The sequence below is a fragment of the Ascaphus truei genome, chromosome 5, assembly GCF_040206685.1.
Source record: "Ascaphus truei isolate aAscTru1 chromosome 5, aAscTru1.hap1, whole genome shotgun sequence".
In the NCBI taxonomy this organism is placed as follows: Eukaryota; Metazoa; Chordata; class Amphibia; order Anura; family Ascaphidae; genus Ascaphus; species Ascaphus truei.
Window position 1 is genome coordinate 44,214,013 of NC_134487.1, and position 24,359 is coordinate 44,238,371.

Here is a 24,359-nt window from a genome sequence, read left to right on the forward strand (position 1 = left end):
TGAGAGTGAGGTCTGAGAGAGTGAGAGTGAGGTCTGAGAGAGTGAGAGTGAGGTCTGTGAGAGTGAGAGTGAGGTCTGTGAGAGTGAGAGTGAGGTCAGAGAGAGAGTGTGTGAGAGTGTCTGAGAGAGACACCAACTGCGCACTGCAACTGTTAGGTATGTATATACACCTTTGTTTTTACTTTGGGCACCGCGGAAAAATCCTGATCGCCTTGGGGAGCCTAGAAAAAATTCTGATTGCCTTGGGGAGCCTTGAACCGAAAAAGTTTGGGAACCACTGGATTACACAATGGTCAACATATCCAATCTCCTGGATAGGTCGAATATGGGCAATTAAAATGAATGTTCTGCCATGGATTTTATATTTGTTTCACACCTTGCTGATCTGAGTACTGCCTCAGGATCTGATCTAGCTGACTTCCAAAAAACGGATATTCGGTTTGTATGGATCAATAAAAAAACCCTGAATTAAAAGGGATATATTATATCGCACAAAGGAGCTAGGTGGCCTAGCTATGCCAAACAGTTTAAATTACTACAAGGCAACCCGACTGGGACAGGAGTGCAGTGGTATGTCCTCCTATCATCCAAAAGATGGGTGGAGCTGGAGGCTAGTCTGACCTCACCGATACTGTTGGCAGATATAATCTGGCTGGACAAGAAAGACCGTCCGAAGATAGTATCAGATAACCAGATTTTAAAGCACTCCTGTGATATAGGGACTCAGCCATGTTTTAGCTGAAGCACACATAAAAAGACTCCCTGATGATCCCGTTAGCAAACACTCATAACGTCTCTCCAGGATATCATGAAACCTATTTAGATGTTTGGAGAGGTAAAGGTATTTCAAAGGTTGTACTGTAGCTCTATTCTCACAGTCCAAATTACAAACGTTCCAAGCACTACAGGGACAGTTCGAGCTACCAAACACAGATTTTTATCGGTTCCTGCAAGGTAGACATTTTATTAAGGAGAAGTTTGATCGGGATAACATCCCAGATCTCACATATTTTGAGAAAATTATTACACAGGCCTCCGATAAGGTTAAAATTACATCATCTCTATACTATCACATTAATACACTAGCCTCCCAGGATAAGGATGATATATGCTGGCTTGGGAGTGAGAACTAGGGGTGGAACTTGACTGGGAGGACATCTGGGAGGCGGTGGCTAAAAGTTCCACCTGCATTTTAGTAAAAGAAAACTCCTATAAAGTTCTGTACAGATGGTACAAAACACCAACTAAATTAAATGTAATGGATCCAAATGTCTCCCCACTGTGTTGGAGAGGTTGAGGACAGAGAGGGTCCCTGTCCCACATCTGGCTGGACGGCCCCAAAATTCAATCCCTATGGGAGAATATATTTAGACTTATCTTGGATACTACTGGGGTCGAGATACCAAGAGACCCATGGTTTTTATTGTTAAGCAAACCATTAGACGGTGTGAATGAAATTTACTCAAAATTAATAGGACATACTCTTAGTGTAGCAAGAAAATAACCAGGGTTGGCGCTCAAGAGGACATAGTGCCACAAAGAAATAATCCAAATTAAAACAGTAAAATAGTGACACCCTCTGGTAACCAGGGCTCACTACAAGAAATTAACCCAAAAAAAGTGCAATAGACATATATAATAAAACTAAAATGAATAAACAAAGGATACCCACTCAGCCTAGACAAGATGAGAAAGTCTTCATTTCCCCTGGGACGTAGTGGGTAGAGGTGACAAGGGAGCGGGACACCATGCACATGTAAAAGAAGAGAGATCACAAAAATAGTACAGTACTGTAAAGCACAAAAATGATAATCCTATGAAATTCTGCAAAGGTTATACTCACAAGCAGACAGTGAGTTAAGGCATTTCACACATAAAGTGTACACGAACAGTGGTCCCACGTAGAGGGGCGTCTGGGGACCAGGATGGGATGGATAGGGTGCACTACAGCAGAGGACAAGAACACACCATAGCGCAAACTGTGCAACAATTTAATAAATTAAAAGACACTTCACAAGTGGTCACTTACAAAGTATAAAAGATTATCAGGCAATAAGGAATCAGAGGTACAGGCATATGATGTTCTCACCGCCCCTTCCTCTCCAGGAGTCGCGATTAGGTTTGGAATGGAGACGCTCCGCCACATGTGCTCCTAATTGCGGCCACAAGAAGCAACGAACAGCTCAGCGTCTCTCCTCCACGTGTCTTGGTATCTGCCTTGATTCGACGCTTTTCGCTAGAGAACTAGCTTCATCAGGACTCTGGCACCCTATCCTACACTTGTTCTTAAATACAATCAGTTCACTCTTCATTGGTGGACATGATTCAAAGCCAATCCAAGATGACGGCCATCTTGGATTGGCTTTGAATCATGTCCACCAATGAAGAATGAACTGATTGTATTTAAGAACAAGTGTAGGATAGGGTGCCAGATTCCTGACGAAGCTAGTTCTTTAGCGAAACGCGTCGAATCAAGGCAGATACCAAGACAAGTGGAGGAGAGACGCTGAGCTGTTCTTGCTTCTTGTGGCTGCAATTAGGAGCACCTGTGGCGGAGCGTCTCCATTCCAAACCTAATCGCGACTCCTGGAGATGAAGGGCCGATGAGATCATCATATGCCTGTACCTCTGATTCCTTATTGCCTGATAATCTCTTATACTTTGTAAGTGAGCACTTGTGAAGTGTCTTTTAATTCATTAAATTGTTGCACAGTTTGCGCTATGGTGTGTTCTTGTCCTCTGCTGTAGTGCACCCTATCCATCCCATCCTGGTCCCCAGACGCCCCTCTACGTGGGACTACTGTTCATGTACACTTTATGTGTGAAATGCCTTTACTCAGTGTCTGCTTGTGAGTATAACCTTTGCAGAATTTCATAGGATTATCATTTTTGTGCTTTACATTACGATACTCTTAGTGTAGCCAGATGTCTAGTTGCCAGATGCTGGAGACAGACTAATCCGCCCACATACAGAAAAGTTAGGGAACAAATATCCAATGTTATGATGGAGAAGTTAACGAACTATCTCGAGGATTCCATGATTAAATTCCGGAGAGTCTGGGATCCCTTTCTATAATAGGGCTGCATATGTAAGAGTGGAGAGGTGTGGTAGATTTTTGGGTTTCTTTCTCAAATTAAATGTTAGGAGTGTTAAGTACAAGAACAAGATAAATAACTATATTGATATGTTGTATTGAAGATGCTATGATTACAATATGTGTGACACCCCCTCTACCCTCCTACCCTCCTACCTTCCCACCCCCACCCCCCTCAGTTTATATGTTATTGTCCCTTATTTCCTGTTTTATGTTTCTGGTTATTAAAATGTATCCCTCTATTATAATTCCGTAGCTCCAAATGCACAATACTATTAATCTGTGTTAAGAGCTACTTATATGTGATAATTTATCGGTTAAAATGGATATTCATGTGAAAATACAAATAAAGAGATTTAAAAACAAAAACTGACTAGCGAACATGCTTCTCAGCATACATTATTATCAAAAATGCACATCAGGGACTGAATAGCTCCCTCAATCTTGCACCCATGTTTCAGCTACATGAAGTGAATGACATCAAATGGCACAGTATGAACCCTGTATGATACGTGTCATGCCACAGTATTACTTGCCAGAAACTTGGAGGTTTATTTTCATTCATTCTAACATTGTAAAACTGTACTTCTAACATTGTAAAACTATACTTCTAACATTGCAAAACGTAAATGACTACTGTATTTGCAACCTAGCATAAAGTTAACAAAGCATAAACGGAGAGCACATATCAGATCACATGAAGACAGCGCTGAAAATGTTCATGTCCATTTACACTTTAATGAAGACTCCTATCTCTGCTGGGCCCTGCAGTCTCTTGACATACTGTAGGGCAATACTAATTACTATTCTCATGGCAGCAAAGAGTACGTATTGTAGGATTCTTGCACTGAGTGATTAATAAAATATAATGGTTAAAGAATGAATTTTAAATATAAGGAACATAAAAAGCTATTCTTAATTGCTCTGAATAATTCCTTATTTCGCCAAATAAATTATTTTTGGTTCCGTCTTCTTGTGACCTCTGCTGTGGGTACATTTTATATTATACTGCATGCGCAAAACAGACATTATCGAAGTAGTATGAAAATAATTGGAGTTAAATGCCTCGTATACAAAAGAATATTATTATGCAAACATTTTTGCATTTATATGTTGTATTAAGCCCTTTAATTGAAATATTTACTATATTTATTTGGAACATGTGCTTTGTTCTTCCTCAGTCATGATTTCATTGGAGAATTCACAACAAGTTACAGAGAATTGTCAAGGGGACAATCACAGTTCAATGTATATGAGGTAAGTGTTTCTGATATCACTCAGTATTACATTTGACTAGTTTAGATATACAGTTACAAGTGAAGTGCATACTGCTGTTAATTGTTATTAAGTAAAATTTCAGACATAATAGAATTTGGCAAAACAGAATTAGCTGTAGGTGGGCACAGACCCATCCCTATAACAGAATGCATCGGTAACCCTATATAACGTTCAATACCTACTGTACTGCTAACCCCGACAAGGTAAATTCCACTTGAGGTGCTAAATGTATAATATTTGTTCTTGTACTATAGACAGCATCCTCACTATTTCAAGAGAAGGTAGCCCGCTGAGATCAAACAACCAGTGCACACGTGAAATACAGATAAAGTAACCGTTATGGCTGGTGCATTGCAGCGGGAAACACACAATGCGCCAGCGGGAGCAACCGCCACTGTAAATGCATTAGCTACATGTGATTAAGGGGTGGGGCTAACTTTCCAGCAGGTGCATTAGCGGCTGCTACATCTATATGTGAAAGTGCCTAAAGAGTTCAATAAATGAAGCATGTGTGCTGCTATTCAGCGCAAATAAAACTGGCAAAAAATAAAATTCCTTTAGCATTATGAAGGAACAATTGTGAGTGCACAAGTTCCCTAGTGAAAAGTAATTGTGTATATAGATATATCTATAAAAACAAAGAAAAAGATTACAGCGCCACAAAAGCAAAAGATGATACCAGGACAACCATAAAATAAATGATAAATATGAAAAAATATTTCCAAAAATATAAAAAACACAGATAATAAGACAGGGTGTGTAAAATAGCAATTAACAACAAGAACCAGATAACAATTGCACTAAAAAGACCAACAAACATACAATGCCATGAAGAGGGAAAGAAGGAGAGGGGAAGGGAAAAAACAAGCAGATAAAAGGTATGCCACGAAAAATAAAAATGGGGAAAAAAAACAAATTGACTGGTAAAAAACACTGGAGGCACCAGGCAGCTCTCCACAGGATGCAACCACCTTCCTCGTGAATCTAAAAAACAAAAATGGAAAGCACGGGCTCCATAGCGAGATCAATAAAAAACGTTTTATTTAGAACACAGTAAAATAAGCAACTCTCAATGGTCAGTAGGACAAGCTCGTTGAAGGACTGTAGCAAAAGCCATGCAGAAATGTAGTAGCCGGGACCTGGACTTCACAGGCGACTGATGATGCAATTCTGCATCCGGGAACACATTAGGTTATGCGTCACAAGAGAGGTCCCCCGGAAACAATGGTTCATTTTTTGTTGATCTGCGCTATGGAGCCCGCGCTCTCCTCTTTTGTTTTATAGATATATCTATAGATATAGATATCTGTGTGGGTGTTTTAGAAAAGGTTCCTACTGTAGGTGCAGAGTTTTAAGAAAAAACAAAAGAAAGGAAAAAAGGGATGTAATTTGTTTATAATTTGTAACCTCCCTGTGTGGTAAGTATTGCACTTATCAAGTGTTCTTTAAACACACGTGTCTCCAATCATGGGTACAGAAGTCTGGAACTGCTTTTGGCTGTCTGAAATGAGTCTCCTCTTTCCAGTGTATATGTGGTATTCACCTCTCAGAAATAAATAACTGTAGACATACAGTAGTGTGTACCTTCTAACAAGAATTTACTAAAATGTGGTAATGCACTTACTATATATCAATACAAATCAAGATAAACCTTGTAGCGATCAACAGAAACACATTGCAGTGTTATGTTCTCTGGACGCTGACCTCCTCCACATGTCTCCTTCTGACTTCGACCTTGTAAATTACGTCATCAAGGACCTGGATGGATAGTCTTGAGACCTTGATTGGCGGCTCCCTCACTGTTCTTTCGGGCGCTGTTTGCGTTTCACCGACTGGTTTCTCCAGGGGTTAATTTACTTGTCCTGTTGCTGTCCCTTATACAGTATGCCCTACTCTGATAATCCATCCAATCACATTATAGTCCATAGATGCCCTGGGATTGGTTCTGGGCTTAGAAGTATTGTCTGATCTAAATTAATGATTGGCACATTTCTCTGTAAATATTTATATAATAGACACTCAAATGGTATACTAAAATAAAATACATATTGGAAAACAGATAAATTATGATAAATATTTAATCGACATCTGAATTGACAATATAAAAAAGATAAAAAATAACATAAAAATAATTAAAAGGACATATTACTGATTTTAAAGCGAAGTATAACTTGGATAGTCCTAAATCACGCATAGAGTGTTGTGACCACTCTATTTATGTCGAATATGGTCTAGCTTATATCAAGAGGTCTCAAAAGACTGGTTATCTAAATATTGTAGCCGAAGTACATTATTTATATAGCAACTTACTTATCTTATATATGGGGGATCGCAGAGCCAATGAATGGTTACCGACCTACCATGGTTAATTAATCAAAATGAGAAATAGTCATTGTTACCTAAATAGAGCTAGTATGTCCACTATACAATTTTAATTATGCATAGTAAGACTCTCATCATAATTATCTTAGAGAATCAATAACAGGAAGAGAGAATGCGTTTATAGATTAGAGAATATACATTTATGAACAGAGCTGGGAATATTGTGGGGCTCAGTGTAGGGCAGTGGTGCTGGGCCTCTTTCCTTCTCCTTCGCGATCTCTTCCTGCAGTGTCCCTCATCATGGTGCCACAATGGCAAATGGCATCACATTGTCATGACAATGGGATGTCATGTGGTGTCATGGCAACATGGTTCCACAGGGCGTCCCGTTGTCATAGCAACAGGAAACAATTTGACTTTGCTGGATCATGATGAGGGACCCTGCAGGAAGAGTTTGTGAAGGAGAAAGTAAGAGAGTTACAGAGGCACCGCGCTCTCCCCCGACAATCAGTTTAATTGTTGTGGGGAAGAGCACTGCGCCTCTGTAACCACAGGTGAGTGCCACCGACAGCACCACCATCAAGCCGGCCCTGTTTATGAATGTAGCAGAATATCATGAAAATGGATAGTGAAGAGACATTATTTATATATATATATATATATAAAATCAAAAAGGTGTACCTAGAGAAGGTACATAAGATCCCTGGTGTAGGCGCACTGCAGACCTTTATATAATAATGCGGTGAAAAAATATGTATATATAAAAACTTTATTAATAAATTCACATGTAATTAAAAGCTGGTGTATACCCTCTAATAGGGTGTACAGCTAACTAAAGTTACTCATAATCGATGTGCATTGTATTGATGTTCAATGTATCTAGTAGCCAGGTAGTGCTGTTTGATAGAGATGTATGTCTCTTATGGAGATATTCTGAGAGCAGCGTGTACCAGAGAGATTCACAGGGTGTATAGTGATTCCTGTGTAAATGTGTCCATCATACGTAGTGGATATATATATATATATATATATATATATATATATATATATATATAAAATCAAAAATAAATAGACAATACCGTTCTGTGGCTAAAGAAATGCTTTTATTTGTGCGAGCTTTCGAGATACACAGATCTCTTCTTCCGACGGTGTTACAATGAATAAAGCAAGCAAAGGGTATACTTAAAAACAGTGTCTCTTGGAATGTTATCTGTGCTCGTCCCTCCCCCGTGTGTAGATGTGATTTATGATTAGAGGTGTTAAATGGTCCCTGAATGTTAGTGATGTAGGAGTGTGTGTGTGTATCTATGTGAATATAAATGAATGGAGAGCCCACAGTGTATACAGTGCTTTACAAAAGGTGTGTGTGGAGTGGAGTTGGAGTGTATATTAATGGTGTGGGTAGGTGTGGAAATGTGAGAGATAGTGCATTACTAAAAGTGTGTGTAGATACTATGTGGTCCCTATTGGTGTATAGGGATGGAAAAGCATGGAGTATTAGTATGTCTAAGAGATAGCTGTGTGTGCATACATATAGCACAGTATGTATAGACATGGCCTTTAGCACTCATGGGAAGAGAGTTACCTTGTGTCAGTAATGACTCATAAAATTTCTGTCTCTGTTTACCTCTACATTTATATATGTGTGTATATATATATATATATATATATATATATATATATATATATATATATATATATATATATATATATATATATATATTGTGGCAAGACGGCCTCGCGGCAGGGTCAGTAAGACGCTTGACACGGTGGGAAACGTTCAACTATAGTGGTTTATTAGCCACAACCAAAATAATGTATGGGTGAACTGTCCCTTTAAGAAACTACTTTCTTGAAAATTAAAGCCTGTTCCCTTTAGGGAAACTAACTCAGTTCTTGAGCCCTAACTAACAAGACAGCCAGCTAATCTGGTCATGTCCAAAACGTGCTACACAAATGATATCCAATAAGCATAATAAGAATAAAGTCTTATCTGTTTCAGCTCCAAACAGCAAACAGGAACACGGTTCCGGGGAGCAGGCTGTGTCCAGCCTCGCAGCAATGTTTATCTTTATCCTGGGTTGGGGTCCCAGCTGGTCCCAGCAGCCTAGCTCCTCGCAGGACTGGGGACCAGAGCAGCAGCAGCAGCAGCTGCTACGGCTTCCAAGCCGGTAGAGTTCTCTCCACCTTCCTGTGGAAAAACAAGCTCCCTGTGTGTGTGTCACTTCCTGCTTTTAAACCTGCAGTCACTCAGGCCTCCTGCTTAATTAGGCTGCAGGTGTGCTTCTTTCTGTCTGAGGAGATTAACTCTCTGTGAACTGGCTGCAGCGTCTCTCCATTCACTATTCCAGCCTACTGAGTCAGTGACTCTGTCACAATATATATATATATATATATATATATATATATATATATATATATATATATATTTATATATATATATATATATATATATGTATATATATGTGTGTGTGTGTGTGTGTGTGTGTGTGTGTGTGTGTGTGTGTGTGTGTGTGTGTGTGTGTGTGTGTGTGTATTCACCCACTACCAGTAATGTCACATTTTGTTGAATTACAAATAATGTACATTATGTACAGTTTTGCAAACAAACTTTTTTTGTACAGAGCTGTAGTGGTTAAACTGAACACTGTTATGTGAGGCAAAAATGTCACCATCCTACTGTGCAAAGCTAGTAAAGACCTATCCAAAAAGTCTCCTAGCAGTAATTGTAGCAAAAGGTGCTTCTACTAAGTTCTGACACCGTCGGCTCGGCGTGCCTGCGCAATAGGTGCTGCCGACGGCTCGGCGCGCCTGCGCACACCGCCTCAGTACTCCATCCTGATTTTGCAGTAGGCACCGACTGGGCACGTGCAGACCCAGCACAGACGGAGCACACACACAGACACACACACAGAGACACACAGAGACACACACAAACACAAAGAGACACACACACAGAGACAGGAATTCACAGTTACTATACATATAGAAGTGCAAATAGGTAAAACGGGGTGTGTGCGTTCTAAGTCAAACTTCTTTGCGTTTTGTCACTGAAATTGTGTTTTGATTTTTAATTAAAAACATCACCATCACAAATACAATTTCTGTGATAAATAGTGACAAAACACACTTTCCCTTAAAATGCGCGTGCTCGGCACACACACTTTTGTTTTTTAAACGGCAGCTTGATCTACAGCTTTAAAAGGCTGAATACTTATGCAAGTACACGTAGTACATTTCATCTTGTACATTTCTGTTTGTTGACATTTTACCTCAGAACCCAGAAACCGCTATCAGAAACCTGCGACAATACAAAAATATCAGAACACACAGGGAAAGGTAACATGGACAAACTACAGCAACGTTTCAAGGCCTCCTTTCCCTGTGTGTTCGGATCATATTTGTATTGTCGCTGGTGAGACAAAAAATAAGACAAAATTATAATAAATGAATTTTTCCTTTTGGAGTTCTGATCCAATATGGTTTTACTTGTATGCATCCAGCAGTTTGGATGCAGGATCCTAGCACCTCCATCTGAATTATATAAGACAGTGTGCAATTTCATTGTATTTTTTTCTGGGTAATTTATTCAAACCAGCATTTTCAAAGATTATAAAGGACATGTATGCAGGTGTAGTCCAGTAACCCTTTCCTTTGGGAACCATAGCCATGTTGATTTTTAGTGATAATCACCCAATTACAAATTAAAACATGAGCTAAGTTAATACTGTAACTGTTTTTGCTAATCACAGGTTATTCTGAACCCCCTGTTAAGCTCTGATTCCCAGAGTAAACAGCTGAAAAAACTGCTATAGCCCTACATATAATAGGCAAAAATGAAAACATCTACAGTAGCTCAACTAAAAGCGATTACACTATTTAATTTTGTTTTCATTGTGAAAATGCTACTTTATAAATTACAATGGTATTAGCATAAATATATTTCTAATTTCTTAACTATTTTAAATTAAATATATGTGCTACATATTCCAAATATAAAATTCCAAGGACAAGTTGTACAGTGTATGTCATTGGCTGTAACAATGTATTAAACTATAAAGTCAACAAAGTATTTACAGTATATGTCTGAAGCTTTATTGTTACAGTAGTATCAGCCTTCCCTGTTAAACTGCAATGCTTTTAGAAGTGAGAAACAGGATGAAAGACTGTAACATGCATATGTGCTAAAAATGGCACATGTGAAACACAAAGTTCTGACCTTCAGATCTGGAATTGCTTTTATATTTTTGATCTAAAATGTGTGACCAAACTGTATGATGTACAGAAATGTGGGCATAATGTATAAGCCAGCAGTAAAAAGTATAAGTGAAAAATACCATGAAGCATTATTTGAAAACTAAGAGTACAAGCCCATAGGAGAAATGACCTAGTGGTAAGGTCCCTGCCTTTGAAGTGAGAGAATGCAATTAGAGCTCCAGTAGCTGCTCCCTATGACGTCATTGTTCCTACAATATATTATGAGCAGAACTAGAAGCCCGTCTTCATACATTCTGTATCTGATGCAGTTATATAAATCTTCTATGTAGCACATTTGGGGGTCATTTGTTATATTACTTCTTTCTATGTGGTTTCAACGACACCTTAAATAAATTATGGTATGGGCAAAAAAGTGACGATGATATAGCAAATATGAAATTTCCTTAAAAAATTATATATGATTATATTTGTAAAAAAAAAAAAAAAAAAAAAAAAAAAATCAGTATATAGCATTCTGAAGACCGGATTCTATATAAATTGAAGTAGTCGTTACATCTGAAAATTCCAACTGAAACTCAGGGATTTTTGTTAAAAAAAACGTCCCTAAGGACCGCTTTGGCGTATGTAGAACTAAACCCTCAGCCTCATTGCATGGACGCTCTTTAGCAAAAAAAAAAATCAATTAAAAAAGACCAAGGTTTTAATATATTTGTAGGTGCATGAATAAAGTTGATATTTGTAATATTTGATCCTATACTATTCTCATAGGTAATAAACCAAAAGAAGAAAGGAAAAAAGAAAAAGTATCTCAACTCTGGAACTGTAAGTTAACTGTACAGACACAGTATTTATCAATATTTGCACAATGTGACTAGTTTTACGTATGTTACTCTTTCCTTTGAGAATTTAGTTGGACATGGTTTTAATTATTTAGTGTCGAAAAAATGTTCTCCAAATTTAGTTTTGTTGAGATGATGTGTTCAGATTTCGTTTGAAAGAATCAAATCAGATCATGTTAGGAACATTTTATTACGTTTAACATTGTGGCAGAGGATAACTGAAGATATGTTTGTTTTAGGAACTTGAAGATCAATACCTTGGATCAAATTTACAGCATTTAAGATTTTAAAATGCCCAACTACAGTCCCACAGCTCTAGCTGCTTATTGAATAAAATACAGCCAGTTCTAATATCTGCTGATCTCACGGCCACCCGGTAAAGCCAATGAACAACTCCAAAAATACACAGAAAAACATCAACCTGAGAATTGACTCATCTGTTGGTTATTAGTGTAAGCTGCAGACATCAGCTGTAATGGTACACCTGATTGCCAGCTGTCAGAGATAGAAATATAGCATACGTGGCTGGTATACAAGAAGTATCTGTGTGTGTTATGTGGTCTCTGAAAGAAGAAACTTTGGAGTATTGGTATCTAGGGAAATATTTTAGTTGATGGGATTGTGTCCTCCAAGTTCATGAGGTGCTTCTTCAGGGGATTTCTTTCAACTTTAAGGCTTGAAGTACAATAAGACCAGTCTGTCTGTAATCAGGAGCATCATGAATCCAGGGGCTATTACATACGTTATGTATTCATTTTTTTCTCCTACTCTCATCACAGGTATTAATTTCAATGATTAATATTTCACACATTTTAATTTTGATCTTTTTTACACTTTGTGTGATTACACTTTATTCACATGAGATACTTACATCTTCTTCACATTTATATAACACTATTTTGTAGTTATATTTTTTCCACACATTCATTATTGATGGGATATATTCCCCTTTTTAGTATTCACAATTTATGAAAACTATTAGCGCACTTCACAACCTTTTCTCTTGAAGCACGTGTACTGTAGAAATGTGGTGATGATTATAAAATAGGGATTAAGAGACAGTTTATCATTCTTGAAAACTTGAAATATAGAAACACTGTAAAGAAGGAGAAGTTGAACTTTACCACATCACCAAAAGGATGGTTATCTATGAACTTTACAATATAGTAAATAAAACAAGGGATAGGTGTAGCAGTTTGTTTTATATGGTGCTATAAAATTACATATTCACAGAATATCAGACAAATCAACATGACTAATATCTGGAAATCTGATAAGGTGCAGTAGAGAATCATAGCCAAATTAAAGGTGTGACTTTTTATTGACCTCACTATTTATTTACTTCAAAAAATATTTGAATAGGAACCATACATGTCAGTATGTAATATGAAAATAAATGCCGTATTTGAAATATTCTGAAGATCTATGGTACAGTATTATGTGAAATATTCTATATAATACTCTTGAAAAAGTGATATAAATTTTGTTCTGTATGTTCCTTCATTTAAATTTGTATTTGCAGAAGACTGCAAATTGCTTGAAGTAATAAGTTATACAAGATATACTTGTCAAATAAATGGTAGCAATAAAATGCTTTCATGGACACAGTTGTTAAGTACTTACGTTAGTAACTGCTAAACCATTAAAATATGTTTTTGCCTAATGTAGTAGTGCATGGAACCCAAATTGCTGAGACAACCCATCAGTTAAAAAAATTATTACAAAAATTTATATTCAGCATTTCTTTCACAGTTACAGTATCTTCATAATGAACGTTTGCACATATAATTATACATTCCAAATTTTGATTTCAAGTGTAATGCTACAGATGCAGCGGCCGTTATTCGAAAATATCACGGAGCTGTTTTCGTGTGCTCTGCTGTACTCCACGCGGCATTAACGCGGCCAATCGCCCCAGGCACACGTGTTTATAGCGGTTTCTTTGTTTGAATTTCATGGATTCTGTTTCGTATCTGTTGCAGAAATGAATTAATTGTAATGTGTACAGTACTGTGCTACTGTACTATTGTGTCAATGTCAGTGTTTAATACTGTTTAACACCAAAATGCCATTTTTTGCACTTGCGTCTTAAGGTGGGAAGGGGCGGGAAGGTTGGAAGAAATCACGTGCCATGACATGGGTATTCCGAGGTATACAACGCGTGAAGTGTTCGAATAACGGCCGCTGCATCTGTAATTACATTATAAGCATTACTACTGTAAACGATATCATTTATTTTCCAATGGGGCATCCTTTGTCAATCTGAGATACCTTCATGTGACATTGATCCATTGGTTACAAATACTGAAATAAGAATTGAGGCAGCAGTTATCAACCTTTTTTGCATGGTATCACCACTATATTTTAAAATACAGCTGACACCCTTATTCATTTTTATACCATTATAACGCATGACAGCTGCATTTAATAATCAATTTACAGATTTAGTTATTTTTTACTGTAAATTCTAATTCAGTATTTTTCATTTTTTAATGTGGAAATTTGCATCTCTTTTTTTTCTTTAAAATGTTGTCTTGCTCTATACATATATGGGACGCACCTACCTCGAGATTGGGACATAAACATTTAGCAATATTTACTGTGCGCATTGCTTCCGCATGGACTCTCCGCAGCGTGATCGCAGCAGACACTGTCTCCAGCATCGCAGACTTTTGCTTGTTCGTCTGCGGTGCTGGGAATACAGTAAGTCTGTACAAAATTAAGCAGTAATAATAATGGCAGTAGCAATTTAAAAAATAATAATGGTAGTTGGTGAAGTTCTGATATGAAATGTCATCAATTTAAGGAATGTAACGATCAGATGAACAGAATCAAAGCCCATTTAAGATCCACTAAGTGGGGAATTGTTGTACAGTATCATTCTGGGAATATAAATTAAGAAAACAACCAGTATAATATAGTGAATTATTCAAAGTAGGTGATATTGTTCCACTCCCAGATTTCTCCTTGTATTTAAAGCATGTTAGAGACTCATTCTCTCTCTAACTGGAGCGATGGTGAAGCAAAGCATCAAAAAGGGTCTTCCGAGGTTAGTGTAATGCAGACACTTTTCTTATATCCATTTGTACACATGAAATAGGCGTTGTACGAGTGCTGGGGATTTTGTCAGTGGCGTCTCAATCTCCGGCGCGTCTCCTTCCCAAATCCCTCCGTCACATCCGGTGACGAGTCGACTACTGGCGAAACTGGTAGGAATGCGCTGATACCGTTGCCAGTACTCTGCCCAGCTTGGACAGGATTCTACACGTTTCGCTTACTAGCTTCTTCAGGAATTTACATTCAGATTCCGCCAGTAGTCGACTCGTCACCAGATGTGACGGAGGGACTTGGGAAGGAGATGCGCGTCGGAGATTGACACGCCACAGATGAAATCCCCAGCACTCGTACAACGTCTATTTCATGTGTACAAATGGATATAAGAAAAGTGTCTGCATTACACTAACCTTGGAGGAAGAAATTTGCGCCGTTCCCAGTCTCTGAATTATCTCCCTGTTATCTGGTAACTTAGTGATCCTCCGGCTTGGCATAGCGCATCTCTTCCGGCCGGATCAACGTCACGTCCGGTTTCTCGGATCCGGGAGATAGAGACGCAGTAGTGGGTGGGCAAGTCCTCGTGGCACAGCCTCCTAGCGTCTCGGCAGGCAGCAGGCAATAGCTCAATGCGTTTCGCTGAACTGGTCAGCTTCGTCAGGAGCAGCTGACCAGTTTAGCGAAATGCCTGCCAAGACGCTAGGAGGCTGTGTCGGGAGGACTTGCCCACCTGCTACTGTGTCTCTATCTCCCGGATCCAAGGAACCGGACGTGAAGTTGATCTGGCTGGAAGAGATGCGATATGCCAAGCCGGAGGATCACCAAGTTATCAGCTAACAGGGAGATAATTCAGAGACAGGAAACGGCGCAAATTTCTTCCTCCAAGGCGCGCGACGCCCTCATGCGCTCAACATTGATTATGTGTCCGCACTTTATGTACACAATGTGAGTACATATTGATTGTTTCTTCTATCTAGATAAAAATTGCCAGATTGGTCTGCACAATCGTTTTTTTCTTCTCCTTTTTCCCCGAGACTACACTTCAACTCCACACCTGATCCAGACATTTGAATACTACATTCTCTGCCTACATAATATTTGCACATTGTAAGTAGGCTCTCCATGGCCGCGTACCCGTTAATAATAAAAAAAATTAAAAAATGCAGTGTGGCTGTACCCGGTGCCGGGTCTCTCTGACTGTAGCGCCGAAAGTCAGCTGGGCTAAGCTTCTGGTGCGCCGGCGTGAGAGGGAGGCCTGGTGCGCACGTGAGCAGAAGCGTGGGACAGTTGCCTGCAGCGTTGCGGGGCGCTGCAGTCTGCCAACCGCAGCACCTCCAGCCACCGCCCCTCCCCCCCACAGCACCACCAGCCATCGCCTCTCCCCCGCATCACCACCAGCCACCGGCTCCCCCCCTGCAGCACCGCCAGCCTCCCCGCAGCCACTGGCCCTGTGCAGGTATTTTTTTATATGTATTGTGGGGTTGGGGTATTGTTTATATGTATTTGGGGGTTTGGGGTATTTTTATATATGTATTGGTGGGGGTTGGGGTATTTTATATATGTATTGGGGGTTGGGCTATTTAATATATGTATTGTTTTTTTTTGTTGGTATTTTATATATGTATTGGGTGGTTTGGGGTATTTTTTATATGTATTGGGGGGTTGGGGTATTTTATATATGTATTGGGGGGTTGTGGTATTTTTTTATATGTATTGGGGGGTTAGGGTATTTTTTATATGTATTGGGGGGTTAGGGTATTTTTTATATGTATTGGGGGGTTAGGGTATTTTATGTATGTATTGGGGTGGTTGGGGTATTTTGTATATGTATTGTTTTTTTTTGTATTTTTTATATATTTTGGGGGGTTGGGGTATGTTTTATATGTATTGGGGGGGTTGGGGTATTTTTTATATGTATTGGGGTTTGGGGTATTTTATATATGTATTGGGGATATCGGGGTATATTTGTATATTATTGGGGGGGGTTGGTGTATATTTTTATATGTATTGGGTGGAGTTTGGGGTATATTTTTATATGTATTGGGGGTTGGGGTATATTTTTTTTATATGTATTGGGGGGTTTGTGTATTTTTTATATATTTTGGTGGTTTGGGGTATGTTTTATATGTATTGGGGGTTAGGGTATTTTTTATATGTATTGGGGTTTGGGGTATTTTATATATGTATTGGGGGGTTGGGGTATTTTTTATATGTATTGGGGATATCGGGGTATATTTGTATATGTATTGGGTGGAGTTTGGGGTATATTTTTATATGTATTGGGGGTTGGGGTATATTTTTTTTATATGTATTGGGGGTGTCGGGGTATTTTTTATATGTATTGGAGAGGGGCTATATTTTTATATGTATTGTGAAGGTCTCGCATATTTTAGCATTGTGTCCAGTATTTTTGTACACGCCACCTGGCAACTCCAGCCGCCGTCCTACCCCCCACAGCCATCCTTCAGCCACCAGCCTAACGTCCCCCACCCCATAGCAACGGCACCCCCTCTCAGCCATCGGCCCTCCCAATGCAACCCTCCCCCTCCCCCAGTAGCAGCCACCGGTGCTCCACCCCCAGTTGCAGCCACTGCCCCCCCCCCACCAGTAGCGGCCACTGCCCCCCCCCCAGTAGCAGCCACCAGCCCTCCCTAAGCTACCGGCCCACCGCCCATCGCGGAGCCACCACCCCCCCCCACCCGCAGCCACCGGCCCTCCCACAGGCACCGGCCCACAACCCACTCCGCAGCCACCGGGCCTGAGCCTGACCTGAGATCATCCAATTTGTATTTGGGGTGTATTTTTTATATGTATTGCGGGGGTTGGGGGTATATTTTTATATTTATGGGAGGGTGGGGTGTATTTTTATATGTATTGGGGGTGGGGTATATTTTTATATGTATTGGGGGGCGTGGAGGTGTTTTTTTATATGTAGTGGGGGGGTGCGGGTATATTTTTATATGTATTGGGAGGGTGGGGGTGTATTTTTATATATATTGTGGGGTTAAGTAAAAGTTGTGCGCTAAAATTTTTTTTTCCGTGGTAGGTGCAATATGGGTTGGAGGGGGGGGGGTGGGCCTGCTCCTTTCATTTGTCCTGTGCCCCATGATTTCTGTTGGTGGCCCTGGGGCTCTCTGAAGGATCCAAGACCCCCACCCCTTCAGAATTGTTAGACAGTTGTTCACTATATTCTTTCCTTTTTGGGGGGGTGGGAGGATGATCCTGATACATACGCTGGACCTTGGAGAAGTCTACATTTCAAAACGGGAATCCCAGACAATGCCCACCAGAGGTTGAGATTTTGTCAATCACCTACTGTAACATTCTTTTACTGTGACTATAATATCATATTTCACTTCACTATACAGTAGTTGTGATTATTGAAGATTCTGTACACGTCACACTGATTGGTGAAATAGATTATTTATGTGGGTATAAGCGCCGTTCAAATTACTTTGGTGTCTACAATGATTTGCTGCTTAACATACAAGCCTGTGATTGTAAGAGAAGTCTTTTTACTCGGCCCTGGAGATAAAAATGTAAAGTAAAACTCAGGAAATGCTGTTATCTCAAACTGTGCAAGATGACAAGTTGTAGTAATTGGAGACATCTTTTAAAAGGTAACGGCTTACAGTATGTTTTAGTAATTATTATTTTTAAAGATTGCTTGTAAGTTCTTGAAGGGTTACGAGGATTTCTTGGAAACCACATTCCCACCCATTCGGTGACATATTTCTGGGATGCCACAGGGTACGCAAAGGAAGAAAATACAGCAAAGTAAAAGGTGGAAGAACGAGAGATAAATGCAGAAAGCCACATAAATTACAATATCTTCACAGTATTAGGAATTAAAATGCATGCTCTTTTCTGGGTCTTCCTTGCTTCAACGGTGAAATGAGAATCAGGAGTGTGGCTCGTAAGTAGCGTATTAGAGAGAAAATTAATGTTTGTGAATACGGTCAATAATGTTGAAGGGACTTAAATTACTTTGTGATTAACTAGAGCTGATAGGAACTTCTATTTATAATTCTTGTTTTCACTCAAACAATAATGGACTGAATAGAGAAGTGTGCTTCATCATGATATTGTAGAAATTAACCTTAAGTCCCCAAGCCAAACTCCAGTTCACACTGAGGACTGCCTTTCCAGCATTTGGCTCTTCATGCTAATATACCCTTCAGATACTGTATACAGTACGTGTGCATATTTTATATTTACACAGTAGTGTGTGCACATATTTAATTCAAGTACCGGCTTCCCTAACTACAGCATGTCTAGAGAATAATTACATGACAACAACTTATTTCTCCTCTGTCACTCCTCATACACACAACTGCTTGTTTCAACTGTTATAAAGCTGAACATCCTTTCTCAAATGTAACTGGAAACTGCCAGACTCCCAAATGTATTATTTCTAGCTCTCTGAAAAACTACTTAGCTAGAAGTAGAAGGCTCACTCTCTCCTCTTCTGAGCTGCTAGAAAATAGTTTCCTGTTACATTACATATGCTGTCCTATTCAATATGGTGAGAAGCATGGTGGCACACAGTTAACAACACCTGAATTAGAGTTAATGCATGGCGACATTTGTGTTGCCCTGATTCTTACTATATTCAATAGGATCAATCGATTGCAAACTTGCAGACTAAAGGAATAAGGGTATTTTTTTGCTGTTGTATATTTCTCTGTAGTTTAAAACTTTATTTAAGATGACTATTTACCACTATATTGATATGTGTATCAATAGTAGAGATGGGTGAAACAGTCAGAATCTGTTCTGCGGATTTTCGACACTGGTTTCTTAGAAATCCAGAATTCATCGGATTCCGAATCAGAGAGAGAGAGAAAAACATGCCTGAGAAATGACTTACATTCCACACTTCCTAAAAGGATTGCTTAAAGATGCCATTGAGTTGACATCTAGGGCATCTTGTGAGAAATTGGGTACTGGTACTATGTGCCCCCATAGGATTGGAACCCACAACCTTTGCTATTCTGGGCAACAGCTCTAGCAGTGTGAGCTAAACCAGCTGCTGGGTAGCACACTGTCACAGCATATGTTTGAGCTCTACTGCACGGGTGCACAAACTTTTATGTTTGTGTGTCCCCTGTCAGCTCTCCCCCCTGCTCACGGCCCCCTTCCCTTACCGGCTCGGAGCTTCACGGCGTCATATGACGTCATGACATCACGTGACGTCGCGTCGGCATGGCAACGCGTTGCCATTTGACCCACCGGCGTAATTTGATGCCGCGTTGTCATGGTGACGCAACACCGAAGAGGCAGCTCAGACCAGGTAAGAGAGATATACAGAGGCATCGCGCCTCCCACAGCATTTAATTTAAATGCCTTGGGGAAGAGCACGGGGCCTCTGTAACCACCGCGCCCCTCCCCCCCAGAGAATCTCGCGCCTCCACTTTGCGCACCCCTGCTCTAGTGTACACACAATGACACAATGACATTGCAGCATCATTTGACACTGCAGAAAGAAGGCTTCAGCAGCAAGAAGGCAGAGGTGCCAACAGGTAAGGAAATTCCCATCAGGCCCGATTGGCCAGAGAGATGGGGGCGGAAATTTTTGCCGCCCCCAAATTTTGTCGATAAAAGAAAGAAGATGTTTTTTTACCTTCAAGGTGAATGGTGTTGGATTGCGGGTGATGACGTTGCGGTACAAGAGCTTGCAGATACAACGGGATTCGGAGGGTGAAGACTTCTAAAAGTAAGTAAAAAATTGAAAGTATTTTTTTTCAGGTTTTTTTATTGTACAGTATTTATTTATTTTGATGTATTAGCTTTCCCATTGACTGATAACGTATTAATCTGTGCCCAGTATATAGATAAATACAGTGACAGCCAATGTATTTTTTGATAAATGCTTGTTTTCTATTGATTGTTATTTTTTTCCGATTTCTGCTTATTGTTTGGATTAAATTGTTTTGAATTTGCATGACTTGTTTTAAAAGTACATTTCAGGATTGGTTAGTCTTTTAAATTAATTATTTGTTTTGTTGGCTACTGGTTTAAATTAATTAATTGTTTTGTTGGCTAGTGTTGTAAAATTAATTAATTGATTGGTTGGCTAGTGCTTTTATTTATTTATTTAATTGTTTGGATAGTGCTTTTATTTATTTAATTGGTTGACTAGTGCTTTTATTTATTTAATTGATTGGTTGGCTAGTGCTTTTATTTATTTAATTGGTTGACTAGGGCTTTTATTATTTAATTGATTGGTTGGCTAGTGCTTTTATTTATTTGGTTGGCTAGTGCTTTTATTTCTTGAATTGGGGTGTTTAGGTGCTTGGGTATATCTATTATTATTGTGTATTTTTGGCCTTCATGCTTTTTTATTAGGTTGACCATTGACTGCTATAGTGGCTTATCATTCCCGTATTATATGGGTATGATGTACCACTATGGCAATCAATGGGTAGAGGGTGGATATAGTAGTCCCGGGGTTGGTGGATAGGCCTCCAGGGTAGGTAGCGGGAGAGGGTGGGTTAACCCCTTAATTGCTATAAGGGGTTAGGGAACATTAGATTGTATTGTTTCTTGTATTCTTGCTGGCATCAGAGGACATGGACCTGGAGTATGGAGATGAGGACGCCCTTCATTATGGCAGGGGTAAATTGAACGTTTTATTTACTTTATTAATGCTGGGGGAGGTTGTTGGGGATAGAGGAGGTGGGTAGTAGGGTTGTTGTGTGTATTTTTATGTATTGTGGGTAGAGGGATTAGGTGAAGAGGGGAGTAGCCCCAAGGATGGATGTTTAGGCCTACCAGGTGGTAGCGGGAGGGGTTAACCCCTTCATTAACTTAGCACTATTAACCGCTAAGGTAATGAAGGGGTTAACTCCACCCGCAACCCCCCACCCCCCCCACAACACCTAAACACCCACCAAGGGCCAAATACCACCTTCACCCAACCCCGCTGCCCACAATAAACCTGGCACCGGTAGTTAACCCCTTTATTGCATTAGCGTTTAGCCGTTAAGGTAATGAAGTTGTCTGTAAATGAATTTTTATTGCATGGGATTCATACTGGGGGCCTCTGGTGCTGATATTAATGGTTATCAGCTCCGGAGATTCCCGACATCAATCTGTGTCAGGAAAAATCCTTTTGTTTTTCCTAAGTCCTCTCTCGCCGCCTTATTGGCAGGTTCTCACCACCTTCACGCGAAGTTTTCCTAGCGGGAGGATTTTCGGAGAAAATCGCCATTCTAGAGCCTCAATAAGCCAGATAACCTACCGATACGTGTCTTATTGCAGCTAGTCTGTTAGCTAGTCTGCAGCTAGAGTGTTTTTTTTTTTTTGTGTGAAAAAAAAATGCCGAAAAAGCCTTTTATCAGCCACTTATCGAGGCTTACTGAAGAGCAGTAGGTCTTTTTGGCGAGAATGCCCTCGATAGGTGGCTTATCTAGGTTTATAGCATAGGCTCCATAGTGTTTAAAGCTTCAAAAACAATTAGCAAGAAAAAAATTGGTAGGGCTTCCTTTAATATAATGTTTGTACATAACCACCACGGGCCTGGCCCAGTTGTGCTGCACTACATAAATCCCATTGTTTTCCTTTTTTGTAATGTCTTAAAAATATTTGCTGGACTGCTATGGCAGCCTAACATTTGTTGATAATTGAGTCTATACAACAGGGGTGGGAAACTCCAGTCTTCAAAGGCCACCAACAGGTCAGGATTTCCTAATAGCCCTGTGTCAGCACAGGTGGCTCAACCAGTGGCTCATTCGAAGACTGAGCCACTGATTGAGCCACCTGTGCTGAAGAAGAGACTGATTGAGCCACCTGTGCTGAAGCTGGGACTGGTTGAAACACCTGTGCTGAAGCAGGGATATCCTTAAAGCCTGACCTGTTCGTGGCCCTTGAAGACTGGAGTTGCCCACCACTGTTCTGTAGCCTCCTGTAATTTAAACACATTTATACTGCTTCCTTGTGAAATTACCTTCATACTATAGCAGCTAAATGTTTTATCAGGTGTATTGTAGATTAGTGAACGATGGTTTAGGGCAGGGGTGCGCAAACTTCCTGAGATGCGCCCCCCTGCATTGCAGCCGCCCCGTTCGCAACCCCACCTCTCCAAGGACCAAGGACCAAGGACCAGGCATCAAATAACGCTGTGGGTCATGTGACATCACGTGACCCTGCTGAGCCATGTGACGTGTGTTGCCATGGCGACGTATCATGTCACATGACCCCGCACCGTCATTTTACAGCCATCAGAGAGCAGGTAAGGGAGTTGCAGAGGCTAGAGGTGACTGGTGACTGCATCTTTCTGCAAACTCTTTTACTCACGACAACAAACGGTAAGCTATTCAGATCACACTATGATCCCAAACTTGCTAACCTGCATATTTTAACCCCCCACCCCTTTACAACTTATTTTACTGCAGCCTCTCCCAAAACTGAGTGCACAATAAACTGAAACCCTGAATTGACTCTAGCATTGCAATGCACTTTAACATTTGACAAGGAACAGGCACACCCCTGCTGTTTAGTCTGCACACACTCACTTTGTTCACAGCAGCTCCTTGCAGCACTGCCTACCTCTGGCATAATGAACCTGCTATGTATAGTAACTTTTTTCTTTCTCCTGGCCTCATGGAGATGTTACTCCCTCTATACACTACAAACTCCTCCATCCTGGCCCACACCCAACATCACCATACACCCTGGACTACTCAAAAGCCTTGCACTATCTACTGAATGTTGGTGGAGAACTCTAAAAAGCAGCACACCAACCACTGCTCACTAATAGCAAACACCACAAATTTACAACCTACAAACAACTACCCAAATTCCTACTTGTACTGTTACTTTCTTTAGCAGGTGATATTGAACCTAACCCAGGTCCTCCTATTTCAGCTCTGTCCCATGCCCCTGAGAATTCCACCTTTAAATTCCAAAAAGGGCTATCTGTCGCCCATATAAATATCCGGAGCCTGCTGCCCAAACTGGACGAACTAAGGGCATGGTGACTTATACATAAACCCAAAGCCATCATTCTTACAGAAACATGGCTATCCCCTAAAACCACTGATGCAAATATCGCCATTCAGGGATACTCCATTTTTAGGAGAGATAGGTCAAAGAGAGGAGGAGGGGTGTTATTTTATATTGCAGACACCTTACAATTTACACTGTTAAATTGCCCACCAAGCCCATCCTCTTTTGAAATTCTAGTTGGCAAAATCTGCCTCCCCTTTTCTAAGCCCATCTTGCTTGCTGGCATCTACCGCCCCCCCAAAGCCCCTCTACAATCCCTGACTGATATCACCCAATTTCTTGGCTCCATTTCCTCTCTGAATGAGAAGAGTGAGCTGCTAGTTCTTGGGGATTTCAACTTCAATTGGCTTGACCCTAAAAACCACAAAATCCAGATACAACTCAAGTCACTTAACCTATCGCAACTCATTTCCCAACCCACACGGATAAACCTGAAATCGCATAACCATTCCTTGCTAGACGGATTCTCGCCTCAAACCCCAGCAGAATCCAATCCTCTGGCATCCTTCCTGACATTTTCAGTGACCATGCAATAGTGTACTGTGTA

The 24,359-nt window shown here is 40.2% G+C and overlaps 1 protein-coding gene across 2 annotated transcripts in view; it reads left to right on the plus strand.

The window, feature by feature from the left end:
- Positions 1–24,359, plus strand: part of CPNE8 (copine 8) — a 458,893-nt gene that overhangs the window by 319,717 nt on the left and 114,817 nt on the right. For both annotated transcript variants that reach the window (XM_075599768.1, XM_075599767.1), the window contains exons 11-12: positions 4,277–4,352; positions 11,682–11,735. In XM_075599768.1, coding sequence (XP_075455883.1) covers positions 4,277–4,352; positions 11,682–11,735 — 130 coding nt within the window. The remainder of the gene's footprint in view (positions 1–4,276; positions 4,353–11,681; positions 11,736–24,359) is intronic.